The sequence below is a fragment of the Ailuropoda melanoleuca genome, chromosome 6, assembly GCF_002007445.2.
Source record: "Ailuropoda melanoleuca isolate Jingjing chromosome 6, ASM200744v2, whole genome shotgun sequence".
Classification (NCBI taxonomy): Eukaryota; Metazoa; Chordata; class Mammalia; order Carnivora; family Ursidae; genus Ailuropoda; species Ailuropoda melanoleuca.
Genome location: NC_048223.1, coordinates 118,057,676 through 118,084,337, shown reverse-complemented (window position 1 = coordinate 118,084,337; position 26,662 = coordinate 118,057,676). Strand labels below are relative to the sequence as shown.

Below are 26,662 nucleotides of genomic sequence, written 5' to 3'. Positions count from 1 at the left end.
AAAAAAAAAATGAAATGGCTCCCAGAGACCATGATGCTGAGGGGGGGAGAATGAGTCCCACAGACAGTAAATTGGTCGCATTTCCTTCTAGGCCTGGGTAAAAGATTCTAGCCAACACCCTCTATGTAAGCCTGAGAGGAGGCCCGGCCGGCTCTGTCCTCAGCGGGGTGCAGAGGACAGGAAAGTCCAGCTCATTCCATGGGGCTTTCTGGTGAATAGGCTTCACCAGGGCCCCGCCCCCTGCCAGGGCCCGGGGTTCAGGGAGCAGCGAGGACCCCCGGCAAGGCCCACGAGCCCTCACCAACAGCATCCTGATGCTCGGGCAGGCGGCTGGTGAGCTGGCAGACGTGCCTCGGCCTGGTCGCTGCAGCCCAGCGTCCCACAGAGACCCGAGGCTGCTCTGCCGGGCCGAGGCTCAACTGTAGGGTCCCACAAGCAGGAGGCCAGCTGCAGCAGGAGACTGTTCACCCTCTACACACCCAGCACCATGGGGGCTTTTCCTTCCTGTCCCAGATGGTAACTCTGAGCCAGGCGGTCACGGCCAGGAAATAACTGAAGGAAATGCCCCAAACGGCAGATCGTGGAGGTGTGCGGACAAGGCTGCCAGGCTGCGGGGCGAGCCACACCGGGTCCAGCCGCACGGGCTCCAGAGGACCACCTCGGGTCCGGCCACGACAGTGGCTTCTCATCACTCACTCCTCCCTCCCCACCCTTGTGGATTCCTTCGCTGACTTGCTGGTTCTGTGGACACCTTCCTGGCTCCCACAGAGGACCAGGCACCAGGGGAAGGGCAGGGCATACCAAGGTGTCACACACCCTCTAGGGAAGTAGTCAGACACGCAAAGCCTAGTTCTGTTCCCCGTGGCCAGGGTTTGGTGGCGGCATGTGTGGAATATTCTAGAGCCTGGGTGGAAGGGGTGGGTGGTTATTTCAGGCAGGGGTCCATTGACTTTGGAGGTAGGACCTGGCCAGGTAGGGAGGAAGACAGAGGATGTGGCCTGAGCAAGGACCAGAAGCAGGAAGAAAACCTGTGCACCAAGGCCCTGGGCGCACAGCCCTCGGCAGGTGCTTCTAAATGTGCCACTGCATTGAAACTCTCCAGCAACCCCGAGACATGAGCGTCATGGTCCCCATATCTACAGGCAAGGACAAGGCTCAGACAGGATCTGAGTCTGGCTCTGCCTCTTCATAGTGTGTGACCTTAGGCAAGGGGCTTCACTGCCACAAACCCTAATTTTCTTAGATGCCAAATAAGCCTAAAAACACTGCCTCCCTCTTAGGGTTGTGGGGTAGGTATAAAGAGGCAATGCAAAGTGCTGGGCCCAGTATCCGTCACATAATAAGAACTTGATCAGTGATGGCCATTATTATCACTTTTGTTCTGTGTCTGTAGCTCAGAGAGGTTAAGCAAACTGCCCAAAGTTACACAGCTCCTACATAAAAAGCGAGGATTTGGCACTTTGATGTGCTGATAACCACAATGCTGATAGAGGTTTACTCGAGGGCATGAGAAGCCCAAAGGTTTCTGGGGGTGGGGGGTTATGGGGAGAGGACCACTCTGGGTGGCTTCATACAGCACGTCAGAGACCAATTTTAGAGGGGCAGAGGACAAACTTGGTAAGAGGCCCTGGCAGGGCTATGTGGTTTGGACTCTGTCCATGGGCAGTGGATGGGCCATTTATATCTGCTAGATGCCTCAACTTTGATGACTTTAGAAAAGTCAAGAAGCATCTAGGTGCTAAGATCAACACACAAGAAGGCTAGATTGGATAGGCAAGAAGGAAAAAGAAACCACCCATCAACAGTGGACCAATGAAGAGGCTACTGCATCAGTCCAAGCAGGGTGATGAGCATCTAGGCAATAGGATGGAGAAGAGGGCACTGACCCAACCAAGTGGGTGCAGGGACTCTGAGGTTTCTACCCGGCGAGGCTGGCAAAGCCATCGTGGGACATGGGGATCCAGGAGAGGTGCAGGCTGAGAATGGGTAAGAAGTTAACGCAACAGGCGAGTGAGGCTGAGAATGATTCCTTTTGTGTTAAAGACAAATGGAGGGTAGCAAAAGCCCGAAGAGAATAAGTCTCATGGCTGGCTGGCCAGAGGAGGCGGCCAGGGCCCGGAGCGCGTAGAACGCTCCCTCTGCACCCCACACCCGCATCCTGACCCCCAGCTAGCGGGGGCCTGCAAGCCCCACCTGGGGCACCTGAGGTGGTCCCTCAGAGACAGCCAGTGTGACATTCGAGCCCATCTGCCGCCTTCTGAAAGGGCCCGCAGAGGGTAGAGGGAGAGAGGACAGACAGCAGGGGTGTGAGAAACCACCCCCAGTAGGGGGGAGGGAAGGGACAGGTGGGCAGTAGGAGCAGCTGTCAGCTCGGAGACCTCATGGGTGGTGTGAAAGGCATCCTGTGACCCAACATCACAAAGCGAAACGTGCTCCCAGCCTGACGCCGCAGGCGACAAAAGCTCCAGCGGCTCCGGCCTCTAGGGCCTTGCGTCATCAGGAGCGGAGGCCACCTACAGTACGTTACAGGTCCCAGGCTGGGTCCTGGAGAAACGCTGTCTCATTTCTCCCTGGCACACAGTAAATGATAAATACCTGGAGAAGCGAATGAATTTCCTATCGTTCCAAAAGCCCAGCCTTCTCTGTCTGCCCATGGCTTCCCTTTGCTCTTTGTTCTCACCCTGATGACTGTTGCAGGGGCTCTCAGAGGAACATTCGAGGCTCCCAACTACCTGTTGAACAAACACCTAACCTTTCAGGCCAGAGGCACAGATGGTGTCTCGGGCCTGAGCCAGCCTCCCTTGGACCTCTTCCCTCGTGACTCGCTGCACAAAGCCCATCAAAGCAGCGTGCACCTCACTTCCCAAATGTGCCCCCGTGTTGTCCTACCTTCATGGTTAGGACAGAAGCATGGCTAGGAGCATGCACCCCTGTTGTCCCACCTTCATGTCCACCTGGCATGGCCACCATGGTGGAAATCCACAGCCAGCACAAGCTTGACTCAGGCCCAGGTTGGAATCTGGACTCTGAGGCTTCTAGAGCTCTGTAACTTTGAGCAATTTACAAATCTCTCGGAGTCTCTGCATCTTCATCCATAAACTAGAGGGTGGAGGAAGCAGCACCCAGCCCATAGGGTTTTGTAACCATTCCATGAGTGTGTGTCTGTAAAGCCAACAGGCCGATTTCCAGCCACGGTAAGTGCCTAGGAAATGCTTGCTGGTGGTATGATGCTATCCCTGTGCATTCCAAAAGTCTCCCTCCTCTCCCACCTCCCACCTCCCACTGAACCCTTCCATCCTACATAGATGCCTCTGTTTCCCTTCCTCGCCCCACCTCTGGGCACTTGGTCCTGAGGAGGAACCTGCGACAGAAGCCCACTTTCACACGGCTGATACCCAGCATCATGTGTACGCTTTCTGCCCCATCTTCCCAACCAGGGACAGCTCCCGAAGGGACGGAGCTGGCCTTCCATCCCCCCTTGGGGTCCCCCGCAGGGCCTTGCCCAGAGTGAAAGCTGAACAGGGGTCCAGGGCTGGGATCAGCTATCACCCCACCTGGCTGAGTTGGTTGAGGTCCCTCCTGCCCAGAGGCAGAGGGATAGGTAAGATGGCCTTTGTTGGGGGGAAAGGGGGTCCCATCCTGAACTTCTTTTTTTTTTTTTTAAAGATTTTATTTATTTATTCGACAGAGATAGAGACAGCCAGCGAGAGAGGGAACACAAGCAGGGGGAGTGGGAGAGGAAGAAGCAGGCTCATAGCAGAGGAGCCTGATGTGGGGCTCGATCCCGTAACGCCGGGATCACGCCCTGAGCCGAAGGCAGACGCTTAACCGCTGTGCCACCCAGGTGCCCCCCATCCTGAACTTCTAAGTCTGCTGAGAGTTAGTAAATAGAGCTTTGAGGCGTGGAAGTGGGGCTAAGGGGAAAGGGGTCATATTCAGGTTACATAAAGCAATAAACGTGGCCCAGCCCGTGTTGCCAGGAGCCACTCCTGAAAGCAGCTCTCCACCACCTGGCAGCTCCCCAGATCCCTGGCACAGAGTACGCGCATAACAGAACAAGTGAACGAATGAATGAACAGATCAACTTAAACCCAGAAGGACCTGGCAACCACCACCCACAGGGGAACCAGGAAACAAAGCTCTGAACTGAACAGGACTGTGGCCACAGGGATGGTGACGAACAGCAGTGACAAAGCAGCGGCCACATCAGAGTACTCACTGCGAGTCGGGCCCTGGCAGAGCCCTCCCCGTGCATGTTCTCATTTCATCCTTGGGACCGCCTATTCCCATTTTGCAGGAAAAGAGATCGAGGACTGAGAAGATAGACACTTGTCCAAAGTCACAGTAAGGAAGAGGGCCTGGCTCAAACTGGTCCCTCTGACACCAGAGCTCATGTTCCTCACTGTTGTCTCCACCCCAACTTGACTGAGCTGGGTTGGCCCTTCAGTAGCTTTGTCCCTGAGGCATAAGCACAGTGCCTACAGCGGCCCAGCACTCCCAGGCTGCTGACACCCAAGCCTGATGAGGGAGTCTTTTGGTAAAGCCATTCCCTTTGCCCCAAGCTGGGCTCAGCCGAATCCTGGAGGGTGTCACCTCTGCGCCCGTCTCTGCCTGGCCAGTCAGGCTCTGACAGCCAGAGGGACTGGCGTGATGGCTAGAAGCATGCACCCCTCTCTCAACTCTCCCAGGCCTCCCCCTCAGGTCAGCTGGGGTCAAGGAGGGGAGAGGAGAGTGCCCTTTTAAAAGGACTCAGAGAGAAAAAGAAGATGCATCAGCAATCATTCTAAGACTTGGGAAGATTAAGATTTTTTGTTTTCCATACCCAGGGGAAAACAAAAACATCTGAGCAAGGAAAGAAAACTCAGATTCTAAAAGGGCCTGGCGCAGAGGAGACACTGGTGTTGGGGGCTGGGGAACGGCACCAGGCAGGTCCAGTCTCTACCCTCACGGAGGCTGCTGTTAAGCGGACCACAAAGGTCAGTCATCAGACTGCTGCAAGGGTAAGGACAAAACCCAGGCCTGTGGAGGTTACCAGGGAAGGCTTCCTGGAGGAAGTGACCTGCAAGGTTGAGTGGATTACTGGGTAGAATTAGGGAAGTGTGTCTGGGGAAGGCATGGAGAAAGGAGGAAATGTGAAGAGTGGCTGGCTCGCGGGGCAAGTGAGAGGGGGGAAGCTGGAGTAGTAAGCAAGGGCAGGTAAAGCAGGGCCTTATCAGCTTGGATAAGACCTTTGGGCTCCATCTTGGCCACGATGGAAAGCCACTGTAGCAGGTGGTGGCGTGATCAGATGGACATTTTAGACTGAGCTTCCTGGCCGCTGTGTGGAGCGTGGTTGGACACAGGTGAGCCTGGATGGAGTTGAGGGCAGGGGAGACACCGGAATTCAGGCAGGAGAGGAAGGTGGCCATGGTGAGGCAAACAGTAGGGGTGGGGAGAGGGGAGCCAACTCCAGAGATATTGAGGATGCAGACTTCCCAGGACTTGGAGAGGGACTGACCGTGTGTGCTGGGCAGGGGAGGGTAGGCAGGAAAAGGGAGCTTCCCAGGTCTCTGGGCAGTAGGAGGGAAGGTGGTGAGTTTCACCAAGGTTGGATATGGGGGCAGCTTTAGAAGAACGGATTACAGTTCTTCAGGACGACAGGAAAATTACTTTAGCCATTTGTCCTACTGAAGGGTCACATGACCACACTGAAAAGAGCCAGCAACAAACCACCGAGCACTTTACAAACATTTCCTACCAGGAATTCCTGTGGCCACCCGATCATCCATTAAGGTAAGGATTGCTGTGTGCCCATTTCAAAGATGAGCAAATTGAGGTCAAGTGGCTTTCCCAAGGCCACAGAATCTAGGGGGAGGCATGAGCACCTCAGTCTTCTGCCTCCCAGTCCCGTGGGGATTCTACAGCCATATATTTCAATTTAAAATGATATCTGGGGGCGCCTGGGTGGCAGAGCGGTTAAGCGCCTGCCTTCGGCTCAGGGCGTGATCCCGGCGTTATGGGTTCGAGCCCCACATCAGGCTCCTCCGCTATGGGCCTGCTTCTTCCTCTCCCACTCCCCTGCTTGTGTTCCCTCTCGCTGGCTGTCTCTTTCTCTGTCGAATAAATAAATAAAATCTTTAAAAAAAAAATAAAATAAAATAAAATAAAATGATATCTGGCTTCTGGGCAGGGAGACGAATGACAGAGGAGACAATGCTCTCTCCATAAGCAGGACAGACCGTGACAGGGCCGCAGACCAACATGTTCATAGCGGTCATCTTACCGGCAGTGTTCACTTTCCTCTTTTTAGATTATATTTTGGAAATTTCATCAATGGATGTATTTTATTTTTGTAAGGAGAAAAAGAACTAAAAGGTAATTCTAGAACTAATTTTTAAAGATGATATAAGGACAGCACAACCGTGAAACAGACAAAACAAACAGGGGTACTCCAAATGCTTCTCGATTTTGCATTTTCCTCCCTGACACTGGCTGGAAGGGGCCACAGCTAGGAGTCAACAGGAACCTGCCCACAGGAGCTCTTTAGGGGACACACTTTTTGTTGTTGTTCTTTGGTTATTTTGTTTTTTTTAAATGTAAACGTTTATACTGGCCCCAGATATCCTTCTACCCACATTTTTTTCTTCTCACTCTCTTGGGAGCTAGCTCCGAGGTGCTCCGAACAAGGGGTGTTTAATGCACTGAGACGGATGCTGGGGGACATGCTGCCAAGGTGCTGCTGAGCAGACAGAGCCTGGGAAATAAATTCCGTAAATAGAGTCTGGGCAGAGACCATTGAAAGTGTTGTCCTAGTGTCTCTTTACGGGGCAGAACACTGTCATGCTCACGCTGCCGCGGGTCAGCCGGCCTCTCGGGCCGGTTGGAGGTCCCCGTTGCTGCATAAACTAGCTTGTTTTTCCCACTTTCGGCGACGGGCCTTAAAACAGACAGAAAAGCCCTTCTCATGCCTGGGACTGCCGTGACTTGGGGCTGGCAAGTGGGGCCCAGGGTGCTCACCGAGCCTCGTTTGCTTTGTCCATCAGAGGCACATTTCAGGGTAATGGTGTCTGCAGATGCAAGCACAGGCTGCAAATGGAACATTCCAGAGGAAGCAAGGGAGGCGAAGAGGCCACTAGACTCGCTGCTTGGGTTTTGCTAATGTGTCTGGCCTTTAAAAAGACAGTGTGGGCTTTCTCACCTCTGAGCCAGAGATCAAAATGTCACAATGGAGGACAAAGATGTTAATCTGAATGCTAACTGGAATGGCAAAAACTAGAGGAAAACAAAAACAAATAGTTCTCACTCTCTCTCTGGACATATACATACATGTACATACACATTTGTACATATGAGCGTATATATACATAATCCATATACAGCCTTTAAAATCAGGTTTATGGGGGCGCCTGGGTGGCGCAGTCGTTAAGCGTCTGCCTTCGGCTCAGGGCGTGATCCCGGCGTTCTGGGATCGAGCCCTACATCAGGCTCCTCCGCTAGGAGCTTGCTTCTTCCTCTCCCACTTCCCCTGCTTGTGTTCCCTCTCTGCTGGCTCTCCCTGTCAAATAAATAAATAAAATATTTTTTAAAAAACCAGGTTTATGCTATGCTTATGGGCAAGAGCTTATTTTCAAAATAGCTTAAAGGAAGAATCGGCCCACAAAAATTAAATAAGCCATAGGGAGGGATACACTGGGGGCCTGGACCAGGGCTGGGTGGAGAGCAACAGGCCAGCTCCCCATTGTCCACTGGTGTACCCGCTTCCCTGGAGGAGGGCAGCCCACGAGAACAGGAATTTCTGTGTTTTGTTCACGGATGTCTCCCCAGTGCCTGATGCTCAATAAATACACGTGAAATGGAAAAACATAAATCACGTTTATGGAGAATGTTAATGATGTGGGAAAATATTTTTGAAATTACATTAAGAAAAAAGGTAAGGGGGAAAAAACACAGTAGGTATGTGCATGGGGGAAAATGCTAGAAGGAATTACATGGAAATGTTGACTGTAACTACAGTGGAGTGGTAAAATCACGGGTGACCTTTCCTTAAAATCTTCTGTATGTTTTTAAGCAAAGTAATTTACCAGTTAGAATGACTTGAACAATAACAGCAACAAGAATAAAGAGGGAATAAAGAAGTACCATGTCCACGGTTCCGAAAGCTGTTGGTCCTCCTTAGAGAGTCCTGTGGCCTGTGGGGAAGCCGTCAGCCTGGGGCTGCCACAGGTGACCCTGAGCCAGGGTCAGCAAGGAGAAGAGTGTCTACACTCAGACCTGGTGGGAACTGGGATCCTCTGGCCCCTTGAACTCGATCTCCACAGACCATATAAGAATGTGGGTGTTAGGGGCTGCATTGCATTCCCCAGAAAAGATATGCTGGAATCCTAACCTCTAGTACTTCGGAATGTGACCTTATTTGGAAATAGGGTCTTTACAGAGGTAATCGAGTTAAAATGAGGTCATTAGGGTGGAACTCAATCCAGTACGACTGGTGTCCTTATAAAAAGGGGAAACACGGACACGCAAACACACACACTGAGAAGGCCACAGGAGGATGAAGGCAGAGATCAAAGTGATGCTTCTACAAACCAAGAAAGCCAAAGATTGCCAGCAACCACCAGAAGCTAGCTGAGAGGCTTGATCCCAGACCCCAGATCCAGCCTCCAGGACTACGGACAGTCCATCTGTTGTTTAAACCACCCTGTGGCACTTGGTTATGGCAGCGAAAGCAAACCAAGACAGCAAGAGGAAGCCTGCCGTGGAGTCAGGTCACGGGGAGAACTTGGCAAGTCACTTCTCTCTCCGGGACTCAGTTTACTTATCTGGAAAATGGGAAGCCTGGCCTAGAGCAGTGGGTTTCAAACTTGGTTTTAACCCTGGAATAAAATCTTAACAAAGAGGCTCAAACATTAAAGGTAAAAAGAAACCCTGATCAGTCAGAAGGCTGCTCTGGATTATCCCCCTCTCCCTGCAGAGCAGCTTTTGGAAACGATTCCAGACCGTCTGTAAAACCTTCATTGGTACCCTAGTCTAAGACTCTCCAAACTTGAAACCCACCAGCTAGGATCACGGAGCATCTCGCATGCACCCAAGCTCATGCTGGGCACAGAGGATCCGACCCCTTGCCTTCAAGAGGCGACTGGTCTTGGTGGAGAGGTGACACTAATATCAGGAACACAGTGCGCAGACAAGCCAGGCTGCCCTCTCCCTCCTGAGAGCTACAGCTGCAAACAGGTCACCTGATGTTCTAAATCCGCCACATCTAAATTTATCTTGCCCTCCAAGGACGAGCAGACGCTATGCCTTATCGGAGCGTGGTAAGTGGCAGAACGACAGACGTGACGCGCCCTTATCACCCCAAGGACGGGAATGACGTCTGCAGAAAGACTTGGTCTCCCTGATGATGAGCTCACGTGCCAGCAGACCTGAAGGGGACAGGGTCATGCAGGCCCTCAGGTGGGGTGGGACCCCACCCAGGAGCCCAAATTCCTTTCCAGACCCTTCTGTGTCCCTGAGGCAGGGGAGGGGAACCAACTGCCCCTGAAGAAGGGCACATAGAAAGGGAGGCTGTTTGCAGGGAGGACCAGTCCCTGTTGCGTCCCTGGAGGTGGGGACCCAAGGCATCCCATTCCACACAGGAAGAGGAAGAAAGAAAACACTCATGAGCCCTGAGAGTGTGCAGGCCGACCCCCGGAAGCTGGGTTAAGGGGCCACTGCAGGTTGCAGAGCCAAGCAGCCCAGGAGGAGGCTGGACTCCAGGGAAGGGGGTCAGGGTCAGACTGGACTGATCTGGGCCTGGGCTTCCCCTCGCAGGACGGAGGCCCTGGACCCCACCTGCCAAAGTCTACAGGGCAGTTCCTGCCTGCTGGCACCCAAGCAGAACAAAGCAGGGGCCCCTGAGCCACAGTCCTGCAGATCTGCAAAGAGGAGGAGGCTCTGACCATCCTCCCAGAGCCCACAGACTCATTAGGGGACACAAAGTCAACAAGGAAAGAAGGAGATGGTGTCACTGTCCCCACTGCCCCACTGTGGAATCAGGTGGAGGGTTCAGTATTCGTTCAACTTTTGAGTACACAAAAAACATGCCAATGTATTCTCCTTTCTAAAAAACCACCTTATAGATAAAGCTGATGTCCCCTCTGACCTCTTCGCCTTCCCCTGGGGTAACCATTGTTAGGACTCTCGCGTGTAGCCTTCCAGAACACCCACATGTCCTTTCAAAGAGACCCAGCAGGCCAGGGCTCAGGGCAGGGTGCGACACTACGGGCTTCCCAAAGTGTGCTGTGGGGCTGAGGGGAGGAAAGAGCAGCTGAGGGCTGCAGGAATCAGGGTGGGCCTCCAGGAAAAGGAGTCTGGAGGCAAGGGCTCAAGAAAAGATAGGATTCAGATGACCCCAAGGCAGGGGTCCCGGGGGACTGGACCCAAGTGACGTCCACACAGAAACAGGTAGCCCCGTTCATTATTTGTAGTCAATTCTGCTTCTTTGGGAAACTCTAAAGCCCTCCCAAAGGGTCCTCACCTTTGCCCTCAATCCACCAGCACCATGATGATAAGGATGACAATGACAATGACAATGAAATAATGGCATGTGCTGGGCACTCTGCCGGCCCTAACAACAGTTCTATGGCACTGGCATCAGTGTTTCCATTTTACAGACAACAAAACTGCAGTCCAGGGACATTAAGCAACTTGCTTACTGTCACAAGGCTGAGGGTAACAGAGCCACCACGGACCACAGTGTCAATGATGGCGGTCCCTCCACGAGGCTGCACTGCTCCTGCGGCCAGTGGTACAGTTCTTGTGCCTACGACCATGCCTAGCATATGAGGGGCTCCACAAATATTTGTAGGCTGATTTCTTGGTTCAAGACCATGAGCAATGTTGAGTGAATAATCAAGCACTAGGCAGTCCAAGGCCATCTTCATGCTATTACAGTGTTTGGGTTCTTCGGGTTTTTTGTTTTGTTTTGTTTTAAGTGAAGAACCTAAATTTTCTTCTAGGAACCCCCTACAGTCTGGAGCTTCTGTTCCTGGAAAGAGTTAAGGCTTTGGCAAGGGGCTGTCCCACAAGGCAAACCAAATGTCTCCCATCCGTCTATGAAAGCACAGGGCACCACAGCAACCACTTTCTGTGAATGGCCTCCCCATGAACGTCAGTCCCGCCAGGGGGTGGGGAGGGGGCCTTGATTTACTATATGGCTTTTGGACGGTTCCTCCAGAAATACTGCCAAACAGTGGAATAATAAACTCTTTCACTCAAGTCCCTCATACTTTTTTTTTTTAATGAAAGAATAAAGTACGCAATGAGCCTGAACTAAATAAATAAAAATGCCACACTTTTGCCCAACAGAACTTTCTGCGTCACTGAGGAATATTTGCAGACCTCAACAATCTTTTATCTTCACAATGACGTTCCAGCCTTCTCCGTTTTGGATGTTCTGAGAACTTCTTTGATTTGGGCTCTCTAATTACCTTATGAGAACAATTAGCTTATTAACTAATAATGTCATTATTTGATGTTGCTTGGAGCAGACATTAGAGAACCCCTTCTTCCTCCTGTGCTCTCTCTACCGTCCACCAGGTCTGTCTGAAGTCAGTTACTCATATCTGGGCTCACACTGGAAGCAGATATGTGTGGCAAGGAATCTCTATCTTAATACTCCTTGCTGACAATCACAGGGATGTTTTCAGGTTGGGTGAGGGGACAACGTCCATTCACCCACTTCATCCATCCAATCACTGTGTCAACCATGAAGACCTCAAGATAGAAAGGAAATGATCCACGTCTTCAGGGATCTCACATAAAGAGATGCCCTGGGAGGCTCAGAGAGATGTCACCTCCTCCAGGAATGTTCCTGACGGGTAGAGACTCAATTGTCCTCCAGCTCTGCATCCTGTTCCTCCATCATGCAACTCTCTCGATTTGTTATCACCTCCTTATTTCCATCAGTCTCCTGGGCAAAGCTGTGAGTGAGCTCCAGGAGAAGAGGAACCAGGTCTGTCTCCCCGGTGGGTGGTACATAATAAATGCTCAATAAATACTGGTCGAATAAGCAAATGAACATACAACCCATCTGCATGTGACATAATAGAGACAGAAACAGAAACATCTATCCCTCTGGGTGCCGAATGAGTCTCTCTGCTTTGAAGACTGGCTGGAGGCTGATGCCCAAAATGTTTATGAGTCAATCTGACGCTGGGGAGTGGAAAGCTGGAGCTCAGGGCCTGGGGCCCGGACTGTCCTGGGCAGGTCACTTCTACTCTTGGAATCTATTTACTCAGGTCTAAAATGCGTGGTTGGATAAGATGCTTTGAGTTCCTTGAGTTGGGGACTCTGTGAAAATCTCACATCCCTGTGATGTTTAGTCAAACTGCAGCCTCAGGGGAAAGGGGCCTGGGCCACTGCGGCTGGCCTCCCCCACCGAGGAGATGCGAGACCACGGCCCCGTCTCGTAAGTGTATGAAGCTTCCTCATCTACACAGTAAGGGGCAGGGGTGCTAGAGTAGGAGTTCCTAAGTCCAAACTTCTAGGACTTTCAGTGGAGAAGGCTGGCTAGATTAAATTTGGGTATGGTACACACATGTCACACATCTTTTCAAAAGAGCCCTGACTTCCAATATTGCACACACTTCATTCAGTCCTTGATTCGCCCAATATTTAGTGAGCCCCTGCTGTGTGCCGGGCACAGTTCTGGTGGTGAACCAGACAAGACCCAGTCACTACTGTCATGGGGTGCCCAGTATCATTGGGGAGATAGAAAATACACAAGTCAATGACTAAACAAAAGATGATTTCATATGTAGTTATGAGCAAAGAACATTAAGAAATTGCACCATGTGAGGGGCAGCAAGTAGAGGGAGAGTGGGGCTCCTTTCTAGAAGCTGATTGCAAAGGCTTCTATCTGAGCTGAGACTTGAGGGCTCCCTGGAAAAACGTAGGGAAGAGATTTTCAAGTGGAGGGAAGGGCAGGTGCAAAGGCTCCAGGCTGGAAATACACGTGGGGTATTTGGAGAACAGAAAGGTGACCAGTGAGGCTCATGAATGGGGCAGGAGGGAGTGACCGGAAACAGAGGTGAGGGCCAGCTCCTGTAGGGCAGGATGGGAAGGGCACTGCCAAGAAGCCCATGGGGAGGATTTCGGGGATCTATGGACTTGGATGGAGAAAAATGTCATCTCTCTTTTCACCAACCCACCACCTGAAAACCAGCACTTCCCCTGGTCGAACGTAGGCAACAAACAACAGTGACATTAGGGGTGCCAGGGACTGGTCGATGACAGAAACTGCTCGTCCATTTACAACATCACGGTGGCAGACATCTGGAAATACCACTTCTGCTCATCACAAATGCAAAGTTACAGTAGCTGTGAGAACAGCGGTTGGCTGTTATAATTTAAAGTCTTAACAAAGAAGCACATAGTCCAGTATCATAAATTTGAAAAGTATCTAAGAACTGAATCTGAAGAGAACCGGTTTCTCTTACAACCCCATGGATTTTGTTTTAGAAAAGGAAAAGCCTTGTTCTGAGAAGGGGTCCCTAGGCTTCGCCCAATGGCCCAGGTGCTCACGAGCCACGGTAAGGAGTTTGACATTTACTCCAGGCGGGACAGAGAGCAGCCGTTCCAAAGAGTTTCGTGGGCTACAGTTTCCATGTTTCAAAGGCCTCCTGGCTGCGGGGCCTGTGGTTGTGCGGGGCAGCGCCAAGGGCAGGAGAGGGCGTGGCCTTCCCTGACCACTGTCCTGGGCCTTCGGGAGGGGGCAGCGTCCCCAGGTCCTCGTGGGCTCTGCTCTTCCCTCTGATCAGGAGCCTGTCCACCCCCCCCACCCCCCGCCTCACACTAACCTCTGGGCCCAAAGGAACCTGGTCCCTTGGCCTGAAGTCTCTCCCCGCCCCACCACCCCGGGGCACCATCCCAAAGAGCTTCAGAAAGTGAGCTCATGTGTCCACAAGAAAAATAAATGCGGCATTCGCCACTTTTCGGTTTGTATATTGGTCTAGAAAAGAAATGAGATTTTTATTTTAGAAAGCCTTCCAGCAGGACCCCAGCGGAGGCCAGGCAAACATCAGGGGGATGGACTGTGACCGCTTGGGGAGGCCCAAGCACTGGGACCCACTGCCATGAGCGGCAGCCCCGCCGTTTACGGCTGCCTTCCTGTTTTCCCCGGGCCTCTCTTCACACTGCTCTCTCACACACAGAGTCTTTTCAATGCCCTCCAGGAGAACAGAAGAATCCATTTTCACACGCCGGCACGCACGTTTCTCCCACCCTCCCCGGGGAGTGGGCCCTGCCAAGAGGCCTGTTTATGGACATATGGGGACAGATGGGGATGGGGCCCGTGGGGTGGGGTCCTCCAACTGAGACAAGCTGAGAGCTGAATCCTATGCTCCCAGACGCCCCAAACCGGAAGTGAGAGTGGGGCCAGGCCAACTGGGAGCTGAGGGACATTTATGGTGCTTCTCGGGCAATGCCTGGGAGCCTTGTGAGGGAACAGGGATGCAGTGTGGGGTCTGCAGGGTCTGGCTTTGGAAGGAGAGGGCTGGAAGGGGCAGGGCTGGTTCACCTCGAAGGATCAGAACAGTGTCAGAAGCGGAGAGGAAGCATGCACTGGGTCTTTGGAACCAGGCTAAGTGAGCAGCAGAAAGGGAAAGTGAGGCACCCATGTTGCTGGTGACGAACAGCGCAGAGGGGTGACCACTCTAGGGGCCAGTTGCCCCAGCCACTGCCCATTTAGCTCCGCACCCCTTTCCCAGGGCTCTGGTTAGAACAGGCTGGGTTTTGTTTTTCTTGGGTGGGGGTTCGTTTTTGTCTGTATCCATTGGCATTTCTGGATTGTGAGTTTCTCCAGAACCCAGTCCCTGGGAATAAGAGAGGCAGAAAAGAGAACCCAGGAGCTTGCTGGCATGTCATTCCTCACATTCCCGGGTCCCCAGCCAGTCTGCCTTCGTCTCTCCACTTTTCACAATTTTCCTCTATTTGTTTCATACATAATGTCCAGAGCTTTTGCCTGTTCTTGGTGGGAGGGTAGGGGACAGTGCTCTACTCCATCGTGTCTGGAACTGAAGTCCTACACTTCATATTGTTATGTTTTCTATTTTTTTAAGATTTATTTATTTGAGAGAGAGAGAGCACAGAGGGAGAGGGAGAAGCAGACCCCCGCCGAACAGAGAGCCCAACGTGGGGCTCAATCCCAGGACCCTGAGATCATGACCTGAGCTGAAGGCAGACGCTTAACCCACTGAGCCACCCAGGTGCCCCTGTGTTTTATATTTTTAAGAAACACATGAATCAAATAAAGCAGGATACTCCAATTTCTTTAACCTGTCTGGCAGTTGCAGGAAAGCCCTTACGTGGCCTTCAATACTCTTGCATTGATTGGAAACACTGTATAAATTCAGTGTTACTCACACCCCTTCATTCTTCGCTCATTCATCCGCCCAGCCTCTGTTGTGCACCTCCAGTCACCAGCTACACAGTGGCAAAGTAAAAAGATCATTCCTGAAGAGCCTTTCACACTTGTGGTGAGCAGACAGCAAACAACAGCTAAGGCAGGGTGCTCCCACAGAAGAGGACAGTGTGCTCGAAAGATCCATGCCAGGGTGTTAACTCAAATTCTCTGAGGAAGTGGTGGTGGGGCCTCACTGTGCCCCCAGGGCACTCCTGGTATCACCACCTATGCGCAGTCTACCCAAAGGCAGAGAAGCAAATGGCTTCGTAAGGACATGCTTCGTGGGCAAGGCCCCGCCCAAGTAAGCTGGCTCTCACACAATTACGCCACCTCTCTGCACAGCTCCCCGCTTCGAGTGGGGGGAGGTCTTTCCTCCTATTTCAAGCTCTCTCCTCCACATCAGCACTCCAGAAAGGTCTCTTGCATCAATCTTTTGGCTGTAAGCACGAGTGGGAGCCATTCCCTGGGCCTGTTGAGGAAAACTGGGCTCAGCACCCAGAACAGGCATTCAGGGCCAGTGAACTTGCTCACCCTGGACAAGAGAAGACTTGTCTCCCCAAGGGTGTATGACAACCATGGCAACTGAGGTCCCCACCCCTAGGCCCTATTCTCTCCAAGTCTAAATTAGCATGAACGAAATGGCCCCTGGAAAAAAATGGCCAGACTCCAGAGAGGCCCTTCCTCCCTTCTCTCTGAAAGCCACTTGGAGTTTAGCTTGGCAAAATGCTCCCAGCCCCAGGAGATGTGCCCATCTTCTCTCCCACCCTGCCTCAGGTGCCCCCAGCATCAAGGGTGAATGCAGCACACCCAGCACAGGAAGGGCCCAGCAGAGTGGTGGCTGCTGGGCATTCCAGAAAGAGAGCTGGAGTGCTAAGGGGTGGGTGTCCTGGGCTCCTGAGGAGGGCTCCAGTGAAGCCCCATTTACACACATGGTCTCATTTGACTGGGTTCATGATCACTTCTTTCACCTGAGGAAACAGAGGGTCAATAAGATTAAGTGACCGGTCAGGTGGGATCTGAACCCAAGTCTGTCTGAATCCATTGACCCTGATCCCTTCGGCCAGCTCCACTCGCTCCAAGAACACCATATGGGGGATCTGATCTGAGGTGTTGAGGCGAAAGGTGGATCTCGAGGACACTTCCCCGTGCTTTAGCACCCTACCTGCTTCACCGGCTCACATCTGCCCCCATGGGGTACATGTGGCATACACAGGGCACACAGGGGAGAAGGGCCAGTGTCCCCACCAATAGGGAGGAGCCCATCATGTCCACCCCCTCCCTGGGAGCCCTGTGTCCTCATTTGGTGAGTTTGGCTGTGCCGACCCCGTGAGAAACAGGGCCCCTCTGCTGTAGGAGGGGCTTGGCTGGGTGAGCACCCAAGAAAGAGGACTGGGTTGTCCCACTGAACAGGGTGGCCCCTCGGTGAGCACCAGAGTCCTTAGCAAGAGGAAAGGGAACCCAGACATTCACCCCACCCTCAGCTCCCAAAGCCTGCTTGCTGAGGGCAGAGCCCACAGGCTCCAGGAAAGAAGGGTGGGAGGCTATAAGGGGGCGCTCAGTACCAGGCCTGGCCCACCTCCACCACCCTCCCATAAGCTGTGCAACTTTGGGCCACTTACAGATCCTCAGTTTCCCCATCTGAAAGATAGAGTAAAAAAACAGTATTTGCCTCCAAGGGTAATTGGGAGATAATCCTGCCCCAGCACACACCAAATATTCAACGAAGTTAGTTTCCTTTTTAGAGGGGTAGGGGTGGGGGGAGGAGAAGACGGAAAGGGAGAGTGAATCCTAAGCAGGCTCCTTGCCCAGCGCAGAGCCCAACTTGGGGCTCAATCCCACAACCCCGAGATCACGACCTGAACCGAAATCAAGAGTCAGATGCTTAACCATCGGAGCCACCCAGGCGCCCCTGTTAGTTTCACCTTTCAATTAGCAAGGATGTCAGCCTGGAGCTCCCACCTGGAATCACTTTGCTGCATTAAAGGGTTCGTATCGGACTCACTGTACAAAATAGTTTGTGGGTCAACGGGCTCCTCGCTCCCCCCCAACCCCTTCCCGTGCCCCCTCCAGGCAGGCTAGCTTACCTATGGTTCTTCGGAGGTCTTCACACTGGCTAATGTGAGGAAACTTCAGGATTTCCTTCCACTTCTTGCTTTTCCCCTTGCGCTTTCCTCCACCCCCTGCAGAAATGGGGGGAAAACATGTTGGGCTGATGTTGGTCTTGTCCAAGGCTCCAGAGCCTGTTTCCCATCCCAGTGAGTCTGTCCACCAGCTTCAGGGGCTGGGAGACAGCCAGGGGGCTCAAGGTCAAGTCAGTGACACACCCCAAACCCCAGCAGGCACACACACTCCCTCCAGGCCAGCATCAAGCCTGTGTGCTCTCCCTGCATAGTCGGGCCTGGGCCCCATCACCAGCAGGAGCAGACGAGCCCCTCCAGTCATCCAGGCCCGAGCCCACACCCGGTGCCCTGGTCTTTGTCCACATCTCCCACTGCTGTTCAGACCCACTGGGTGCCCAGCCTCTGGCTCCAGACTAGACCCCAACCTTCCCACGGCAGGGGCCAGGTCTGCTGGACTTAATATTGCCTTCGGGCTCAGAAGTCCTGCGGAATGGATCCACCAGTGAGTGGACTGCAGCCCCCTCATTGCCTCATTCTGTCTTCTTGTTTCCTGTAGAGAGTCCCCTTCCCCACATGGAGGCCAGATGTTGGGAGAAGGGACTTCAATTTCCACTCGTCTCCTGTACCCTCTTCTCCACCTGCCCCACAAACCCGAGGGTTGCAGAGGCTGCGTTCTCAAGGCTGCAAGGACTCCTGAAGGGCCCCGTCCTGCCTCACGTCCTCCTCGGTGTGCACGTGTGATGAGCATGCCCATGCTAGGGACATGCACATGTAACGCACACACACACGTGAAGAACACACGTGCAATGAAGAGCCACACATGCTGAACCCGCACATGTGATGGCTATGCAGTGAACGCATGGAGCTGAATAAGGTATACACACGGGCCATTCCCATTCCCCACACTACTCCTTATCCATGGGACAGTGGACAGATGTCAGAACGCTCAGGTGTGCAAACAGCAAGGGGAAGCGCCAACCCTGGCCTGTGTCCTGGAGCCCACCAGTGTTTGGGCCTCAGACCCAGAGACCCCTCTGTGTCTCTGTGGCCAGGGCTCTCAAGGGACTGAGATGCCATCACCCACCCCCACCCCCAAAGTGGCCTTAGATTCCATCTTGCTAAAGTCACATAGCCCTTTAGACCCCTCGGTATCTTGGGATATTTAGGGCCTTTTACCTTCCTTCACGCAGTCAATACCTCAACCCCTGTGGAGTTTGGGGCCCAGTTAGAGACGCAGGAGCCAGGGCAGAGCCTGGGCACCCTGGGCCCGCTCCTTGCTCTAGGCGGCTGTGCAGCGTCTCCAGTCTCTAACCCTCCCTGAGCGAGCGTGGGCCCCTCTCTCCAACCAGCAACCCGAAGGATGCAGGACGATGCAGGACGATCTGAGCTTACACCCACCCCAGCCCAGTGTGTGCCCCGGGGCTGGCAGGGAGCTGGTCTCCATGTGTGAGGATTCCTCACTGTCAACCCTGCTGCCCTGGGAAGCTGAGGCCGGGTTCCCCATCAGCAAGTGGGTTAGCTTCTGAGGCCAGGCCCAGGACCTCCACCCTGGGGGCTGGAAGTAGGGGAGGGAGCTGATGGGGGTGGGGGTGTCCCTTCTCTGCTCTCTGCTTGTCCTGTTTTCCTTCCTCTCCAATCTCTGCAGAAGGCAAAGGCCTCAGACTCCAAGGGGCAGAACGAGTGTGCACTGGGCACTTGCTGTGGCCAGGTACCATTTGAACATTACCTTGTTTAATGGTCAGAATGACCCTTGGAGGAACAGATCACTGGACCAATGTCGCAGATGAAGAAACAAATGTCCAAAGTCGAGCAACTCACCTGCTGATGGCCTGTCCGACTCCACATTTGCTCTTCCTCTTGCCGGGTCAACACACATGGGTGCACATAGCAGAGCCCTTCCCCAGGCCCTGGCTTGGGCCAAGTCACTCATGTGCACTCCCTGGAGCCCTCACTCTAAGGCTACAAGGCAGAACCATGACTATTTCCCCCTTGACACATAAGGAAACTGAGGCATGGGGAAGAAAGAAGCAAGTGGCCTTTTTTAATGGCTCATTAATGGCAGAGCCAAGACCCCAACTTGAGTGGACTCCAGACCCTAGGCCTGCACCCTCACCCTTCTGTGTGCAGACCTTCCCTTGGGGTGCCTCGAAAGCCAGGGAAGTTCTCAGGGATAAAAAAAAAAAAAAAAAAAAAAAAAGCTGGTGTCAGGCCACAGAAGTGATGGAGCGTTGAATAAGAGGCGCAGGAATGGGGCTCTCTCTAGATGGGGCCCCAGCCTACAAGCCCTGAGAAAAGATGCCACCCCAGACGTCTGCAGACTTGTTCTGCTTGACCCACATGTGGCTTGTCTGCCTGTTCACTGAACCACCTGTCAAGATCTGAAACCATGAGGAGACATGCCATGCAAATCCAGATTCCGGACTTTTCTCCATAACCAGGCATCCCACGTGGCAAGAATCGGCTGGAGCCGGAAGCAGCCGCTCCCGTGGACAGGCCGTGTGGCTTCCATGCAGGCAGCCTGCCTGGTCTCCAGAAGGATTAAAATGTGCACACCCCGCCCCCAGAAAAGGGCTGCCCTCTAGAGACATCAGCGAAGTCAGATGCTCCCATCTCAGCCTTCACCAGGCTGGGAGGTCAAGAATGGCCATCAGAACCCATCTAAGTCCTTGTCCCCTCCCATCCCCGCACTGTTCGCTCCCAGATCTGGCTAGAAGAAAGCACTTGTGTGTGTGTGTGTGTGTGTGTGTGTGTGTGTGTGTGTGTGTGTGTGAGATAAAACATAGGCAACATGAGATTTACTATATTACCCGTTACTAGGTATACAGTCCAGTGGCATTCAGCATATTCATCTTGTGGTACAACCATCACCACCACCCACCTCTAGAACTTTTCATCACCCCAAACTGGAACTCTGTACCTATTAAACACTAACTCCCTCTTCCCGCCAGCCCCTGGCAGCCACCATTCTACTTTCTGTCTCCATGAATTTCACTACTGTAGGGACCTCGTATAAGTGAAATCATACAATATGTGTCCTCTTCTGACTGGCTTATTGCACTTACATAATGTCCTCAAGTGCGTATAAGATTTCGTCCCATTTTTAAGACCGAATAGTATTCCACTGTGTGTAGGTACCACGTTTGCTTCATCCATTCATCCCTTGATGGACACTTGGGTTGTTCCCACCGCTAGACTTTTGTGATCGATGCTGCCAGGGATATCTGAGTGCCTGCTTTCGATTCTTTGGGGCATATGCCCAGGAGGGGCATTGCTGGATCATACGGTAGTTCCATCCTTCTGTGGAACTGATGAAACCTTTTTGACACTATGGACCATCGGGCTGTGCTGCATCAAGCTGTACCCCAACTCTCTGCGATCAAAACCCAGGGATGTGACTTTCGAAAAGGCTCCCCAGGTGATTCTCAGGTGGCCAGTCTACAGAAAACAGGGGTCTGTTTTACACATGTACACACGTGTGCGTGCATACTTTTTATGGATTCATTTATCCGTTAGGAAAATTAACACAGACTCATTACTTCACTCAACCAATATATGTTGAGCGCCTACTAAATGCCAAACTCTAAGCAGGTGCTGGGGACACAGTGGCAGGCAAGAGACACAGGGTGTCGCCATCTTGGGCCTTCCAATCTAGCAAGGAAGACAGACATCAAAGGCTTTATTTCAATGGTTCTCAATCTGGGAGATTTGTCCTCTGGGACCCATTTGGCAATGTGCAGAGATATTTTTGGTTGTCACAGCTGGGCTGGGGGAGCTACTGGCCATGAGTAGGCAGAGGCCAGGGATGTGGTTACGCACTGCGCAGTGCAGGGGCCGCCCCCCACAACGCTGCGATCTGATCCAAAATGTCGATAGTGCTGAGGAGGAGAAGCACTGCTCTGTTTCACAAGCATTTTGACCACTCAGAAGTGCAGGGTTTGGGGGAGATGTTAGTAATGGGGCAATGTGTCGCTGAAGCTGGAGTTAGGAAGGGAGGGAGAGGGTCCAACAGCCACCCAGGGACTGCCCCAGGGTGACAAGGCAGACTTCCCAGCCCACCTGGGGCTCCTTTCCTCCTACTCCTTACCTCCTCAGCCCCCAGAACAAGGCAGGGACTGTGGCAGGCAGGATAATGTTCCCCAAAATGTCCATGGCCTACACCCTGGCACCTGTGGATATGTTAGGATACATGACAAAGGGGAATGAACGCTGCAGATGGGATTAAGGATAACGGCAGGAACATTATCCCAGATGGTCTCTGTGGGCCCGATGTAACCATTAGCGTCCTTACGTGTGGAAGACCGGGCAGAAGAGTCAATTTAGAGCGATGCTGGGTGAGAAAGACCAGACAGCCACTGCTGGCTTTGAAGATGGAAGGGGCAGCAAGAGAGCAGGCAGCCTCTAGAAACCAGAAAAGGCAAGAAAACAGATTCTCCCCCGAGAGCCTCCAGAAAGAACAGAGTCCTGCCAACACCCTAGCTTTAACCCAGTGAGACCCTTCGCAGACTTGTGTAACTCAATAATCTGTGTTCCTTTAATCCACTGGGTTTGTGGTACGTGTTACAGCAGTGATAGGGACACTCTCAGCAGCGTGTCCCCCAAATGGCCGCAGGCATCCTGAGTAGCCTCCCCGCTCACCTAGCCTCCAGTTCCTTAGAAAATCTCATGACGTAAACCCTGCCCCTCCATAACTCAGATGGGCTGGAGAAAATTCTCTTGTCTTAACCATAACCAAAACTTACCGTGAAGACGTCACCGCTTGCAGACAAATATGTGGCTCTTAAGTGTGCTGCTGGGTTAGTAGATGGCATATCTGATATTGTTTATTATTTCAACCGGATGTGATTGCTTCTCAGGACCCTGAGGCAGCGAGGCCTTGTGTTGCAGCAGTCCCTCCTGTCCCAGCCCTGGGGCCTCAACTGCCCCAGGCCCACCTCCCTGCTTGGGAGGGGAGTCAGGCCTGCAGGGGGCTAGAAGTACCACCTCTCTACCACTCAGGGAGGCTCGAGCAGCTGGGACGGCCAGTTCCCAGGCCTGCCCCTCCACCACTGGTCACCCATTCTCCTTGGCCAGGTTCAAAGCCCTTCACCATGTGGTCACTGTCCCCCCGAGCTTTATTTCCCTGCCTGCCATTGCTCTCAGGGCCTTTGCACTCACCGTTCCCTCTGGCAGGAGCATCTTCTGTCTACCTAATGTGAGTATTTCTCATGCATGCTTCAAGTCTTCACGCAGGCATCCAGCTTCAAGACTGTTCTGTGCACGGTATGGCCATCCCAGAGGGTTCTGTGACCTGGGTAGCTGAGGTGGGCCCCATTCTCTGCCTGTTACCACTGCCACCAAACAGCATTTGGGCAGCCCTGGTCGGTGGGGCAGTCTGTCTCTCTCTCTCTCTCTCTCTCTCACACACACACACACACACACACACACACACACACACACACTTGTCAGCTGACAGATTCATTTACCCACTCTCCCAGCACATTGAGCACATTTTCACTGGTGTGTCTAACCTGTACGCCTGAAGTCACGACCAGATTCCCAGCACCAGCCCCAGCTCTTACCAATACCTAACAGCTTCCTATTTAGTGCTTTACCTGCCTGTCCTCAGTCTCCCTGCTCAAGGGAAGACCATGGGCCAGGGCCCTGGGTTTCTGTGCTCTCTGTCGCTCTCTCCTTGGCCCACTGTAAATCCTCAAACAGCAATTGCCAAGAAGATGCAAGTGTCGTCCCTCTGACTTCTGTATGCATCATCCTCTCCCCCGCCCCCTGCCCGAGACCCTGCAGGAGAAATTCGTGGCCCCCCACCTGCCGGAGCTCTGCTCCTTCCTCAAGCCCTCACCTAAAGCCCCTTCCAGGGCTGCCCTGGAGAGACAGAGCTCCCTTGCCAAGCCCACAGCCCACTCCCAGCTCCACCCAGACCTTTTCAATGTCTTTCCAGAGGGTGGGGCAGCTCACACAATGCCCGGTTAATCACAAGCTTTCATTAAGTTAGGATGACTGACTGGGTAAAGCAATGTTTGCCGGAATCAATGACAATCTCCACCCCACCCCAGCCCCAGCTGAGGTCAGCTCTGAACTGGGTGCTATCTGCTTGGTGCTCATTAAGGCGGCATTAGCCCCTGTTCACAGATGAGAAGGTAGAGGCTCAGGGAGAAACATTAATGCGGCCAATGAATGAACCCCCTGCACTGACTCACAGCCATTTCTTATCTTGAGCAGCTTTGGGTTTTATTTGCTTCACCATCTGACCCCCTGCTGCCCATAGTTTATCTTTCATGTGCCAGAAACGAGTCAGTGAACTGGACATGGTCCTGCCCTCAGGGACATCCAGCTCATTCCTGGCTTCAAAGACCAGAGATGAGCAAGACTGCTCAGAGAGTGGCCTGGTAGGTAGGGGACGGGGGGCTTCCCAGAGGAGGCGCAGCTCCAGCTCCAGCTCCATCCAGGGAGGGGATGGCAGCAACACAGGCCAGGGGGCTACACAAGAAGGGGTCCTGCCCGAGGAGGGAAGAGGCCAAGATGTCAGGGACATGGGCTGAACTCTGCCAGCTCACGGCTCTGAGAAAAGGCACCAAAGGATCACAATCGCGGGTCTTGCTCCTGGAATGGGAAAGAGTCTAAGGCAAAACCTGGAGGAAGGTGGGCAACAGGAAGACAGGAGTGTTCCCTGACTGGAAGCCTCAGCCCCAGCTGGCCCCATAAGAAGAAGGGGGCAGTTGCCAGGAAGGAAATTGTTTAGTAAATCATTTCTCCTTTCTCCCGCCCCCAGGGTCCCCCTGGGCCACCAGCAATGGCTTCGTACAGGTGCACCCCAGGAGGGCTAAGGCAATTATGATAAGGGGGTGGCAGGGCAGAAGGAGGGAGCATAGCCAACAGAGAGGAGTGGGGGGCTCCTCTGGCAGGAGGGCAAGTCCTAGCAGGGACTGGAGTGTGGGGACAAAAGGCAAAGAAGTAGCTACCATTTCTTCAGCGTGGGCCAAGTGCTCATGAACTAACTGGCATTCCTTTTGCTCCCGTGAATGCCCCCAGGGAAGAATAAAAGGATCACTCCAAAACAGCTGCCATGAGAACGCTGTCACTGTGGAGGAAGAAACTGGCTTACTGCTCTTCTTGTTGCTCGTATTGGGCTCAAGGAAGGGGTTCGTGCTCTGAGGGCAGAGGACTGAAATGAGACAGCACTGGGAACCAGAGGGAGCAGGGCGAGGCAGACCCATGCCTACTCTGGGGGATGGTGCTGGAGGGGAGAGGGGCTGAGCTCCACAACAGCACCGGCTCCGTGGCAGCTGGATCCCAGTGATGAGGGCCTCTGAGCACGGAGGAGCCTCCAGCCCCCCAGGGATCGTGGCCGGACTGGCACAGTGCAGTGGAGCCCCTCCTCCAAAAGACACTGACAAAACCAGCAACAGCAGAGACCCTGATGGCCTGTGGTCTTGTTGGCTGGACTCCTTCGAGCTCTGGGGCTTCTCTTTCCATCCTTGGAAGGAAGTGGGGCAGACCTTTGCCAAACAATTGACCCTGGGATTCTCATTAACCTTTCCATATGACACATTTGATCTGGAAATTAAAGAAACGTGACCCTGCCAGTACTCCTAGGGTCTGGGGACAATCAGTGAGGACATCATCGCAGTTAACTCTTACATCCAGTCCATGACGCAGGTCCTGTTACGGAACCCATTTTACAGATAAGGGTCAAGAACCTTGCCTCAAATCACTCAAACGGCCACGTCACAACCTGAGCCAGGACCCTGGTGCTCGATGCTTAGTCTAAAGTTCCTTCTTCCCTGCTGACAAATGAGCAGCTGATCACTTGGGGGAAGCTGAGGAAGCCTCCATACATTTGTCGGGAAGCCCCTCCTTCACACACTTGAACCAGAGGGTCAGTGTGGTCCTTGGGCCAGCAGCATCAGCTTCACTGGGTAACTTGCTAGAAATGCAGATTCTCGGGCCCCACCATGACCTATTGACTCAGAAACTCTGCGAGTGGCACCCAGCAACCTGTGTATTAATGAGCCTTCCGGGTGATTCTGATGCTCACTCAAGCTTGAGAACCCCTGCCCTAAAGTAAGAGAAAGTTCCTGAACAGCACTTTGGAAATGGGAAGATGGGACCACTCTCTCTCTGGGAATTTCTCTTTCTCTGATTGGTGACCACCCTGCCCACTTCTAAAAAGGATTAGGAGAAACACATCGGGATTGGGACAAACCACCAAAAAGTTCCTCCTAGCCCCCAAATTCAGTGATCCTGGCATCTGACTGACAAGCACCTGCCTGACTCGAGTTGACCTTCTCACACGGTTGCCTGACAGCTTCAACCACTTGCCAGGCCACCAGCCAGGGCGAGGGCAAACTGTGTAAGAGCCGTCCTATTTCCAACATGCTCAGTGCTGGCCTGTAAGAGTCCAGGTTGGTAAGCTGGCCTCAGGGAACCCCACTTCATGCCCCTAGGCCTTGGCCTGGCTCCCTAAGAAGCTGGGCAGGACTGCCCTCAAACCCCTCCTGTATCAGCCGTGCACACTTCCTCTAGTGGGTGTCTCTGCATTCTGATGGCCTCTGGACCTTGATTGTTCCATGGATCCTGGAGGGGACAGAACCATCTATGGAGATGGGCTTGCCAGGGTCCACAGAGGACCTGATACCTTGTGTGGGCCCTGAGGATGGAGGACGCTTTCCCACAGAGCATGTTTCTCTAGGACAGACTTGTCAACTCGAATCGAAAAACAGTGTTGGTGAGTACGGTTCTAGACAAGGTGAGCAGGGAGAGAGACTCATTTGAGTTGGCCTGCAAAGAAGGGGATTGTTATCAGGATCGTGGAGGCCTCTCGAATCCAAGGAAAGGCAGCTAAGAGCAGCTTGGGTTTGTGGGAGTCAGAAGGCCATGGAGACATACAGAAGCTGGGGTTGGGGTGTCTGCCCCTCATGCCACCACATGCCTCTCTACAGACCATACCAGGCTCACTCACCCCTTTGCTCAGGCCCAGCGGGCCCTTGGTGTACAATGAGGAATTTGACTGGCCTTTGTCCCTGGTTCCTTTGTCCCTCCAAGTTCTTGGAATTTTCCGAGTGATAGAGTGTTGTTTTTATTCATGGTGGGTCCCCCCAAACGTGCCTGAGTTTATGCTGACAAG

At 53.0% G+C, this 26,662-nt stretch overlaps 1 protein-coding gene across 3 annotated transcripts in view; it reads right to left on the bottom strand.

The window, feature by feature from the left end:
* The window catches only part of GRK5 (G protein-coupled receptor kinase 5), a 208,996-nt gene that overhangs the window by 94,064 nt on the left and 88,270 nt on the right, over positions 1-26,662 (bottom strand). For 2 of the 3 annotated variants that reach the window (XM_011219972.3, XM_019795483.2), the window contains one exon: positions 17,506-17,601. The exons of the other annotated variant lie outside the window; for it this stretch is intronic. In XM_011219972.3, coding sequence (XP_011218274.1) covers positions 17,506-17,601 — 96 coding nt within the window. Of the gene's footprint in view, positions 1-17,505; positions 17,602-26,662 lie in introns of those variants that run through there. 3 annotated transcript variants of the gene reach the window in all.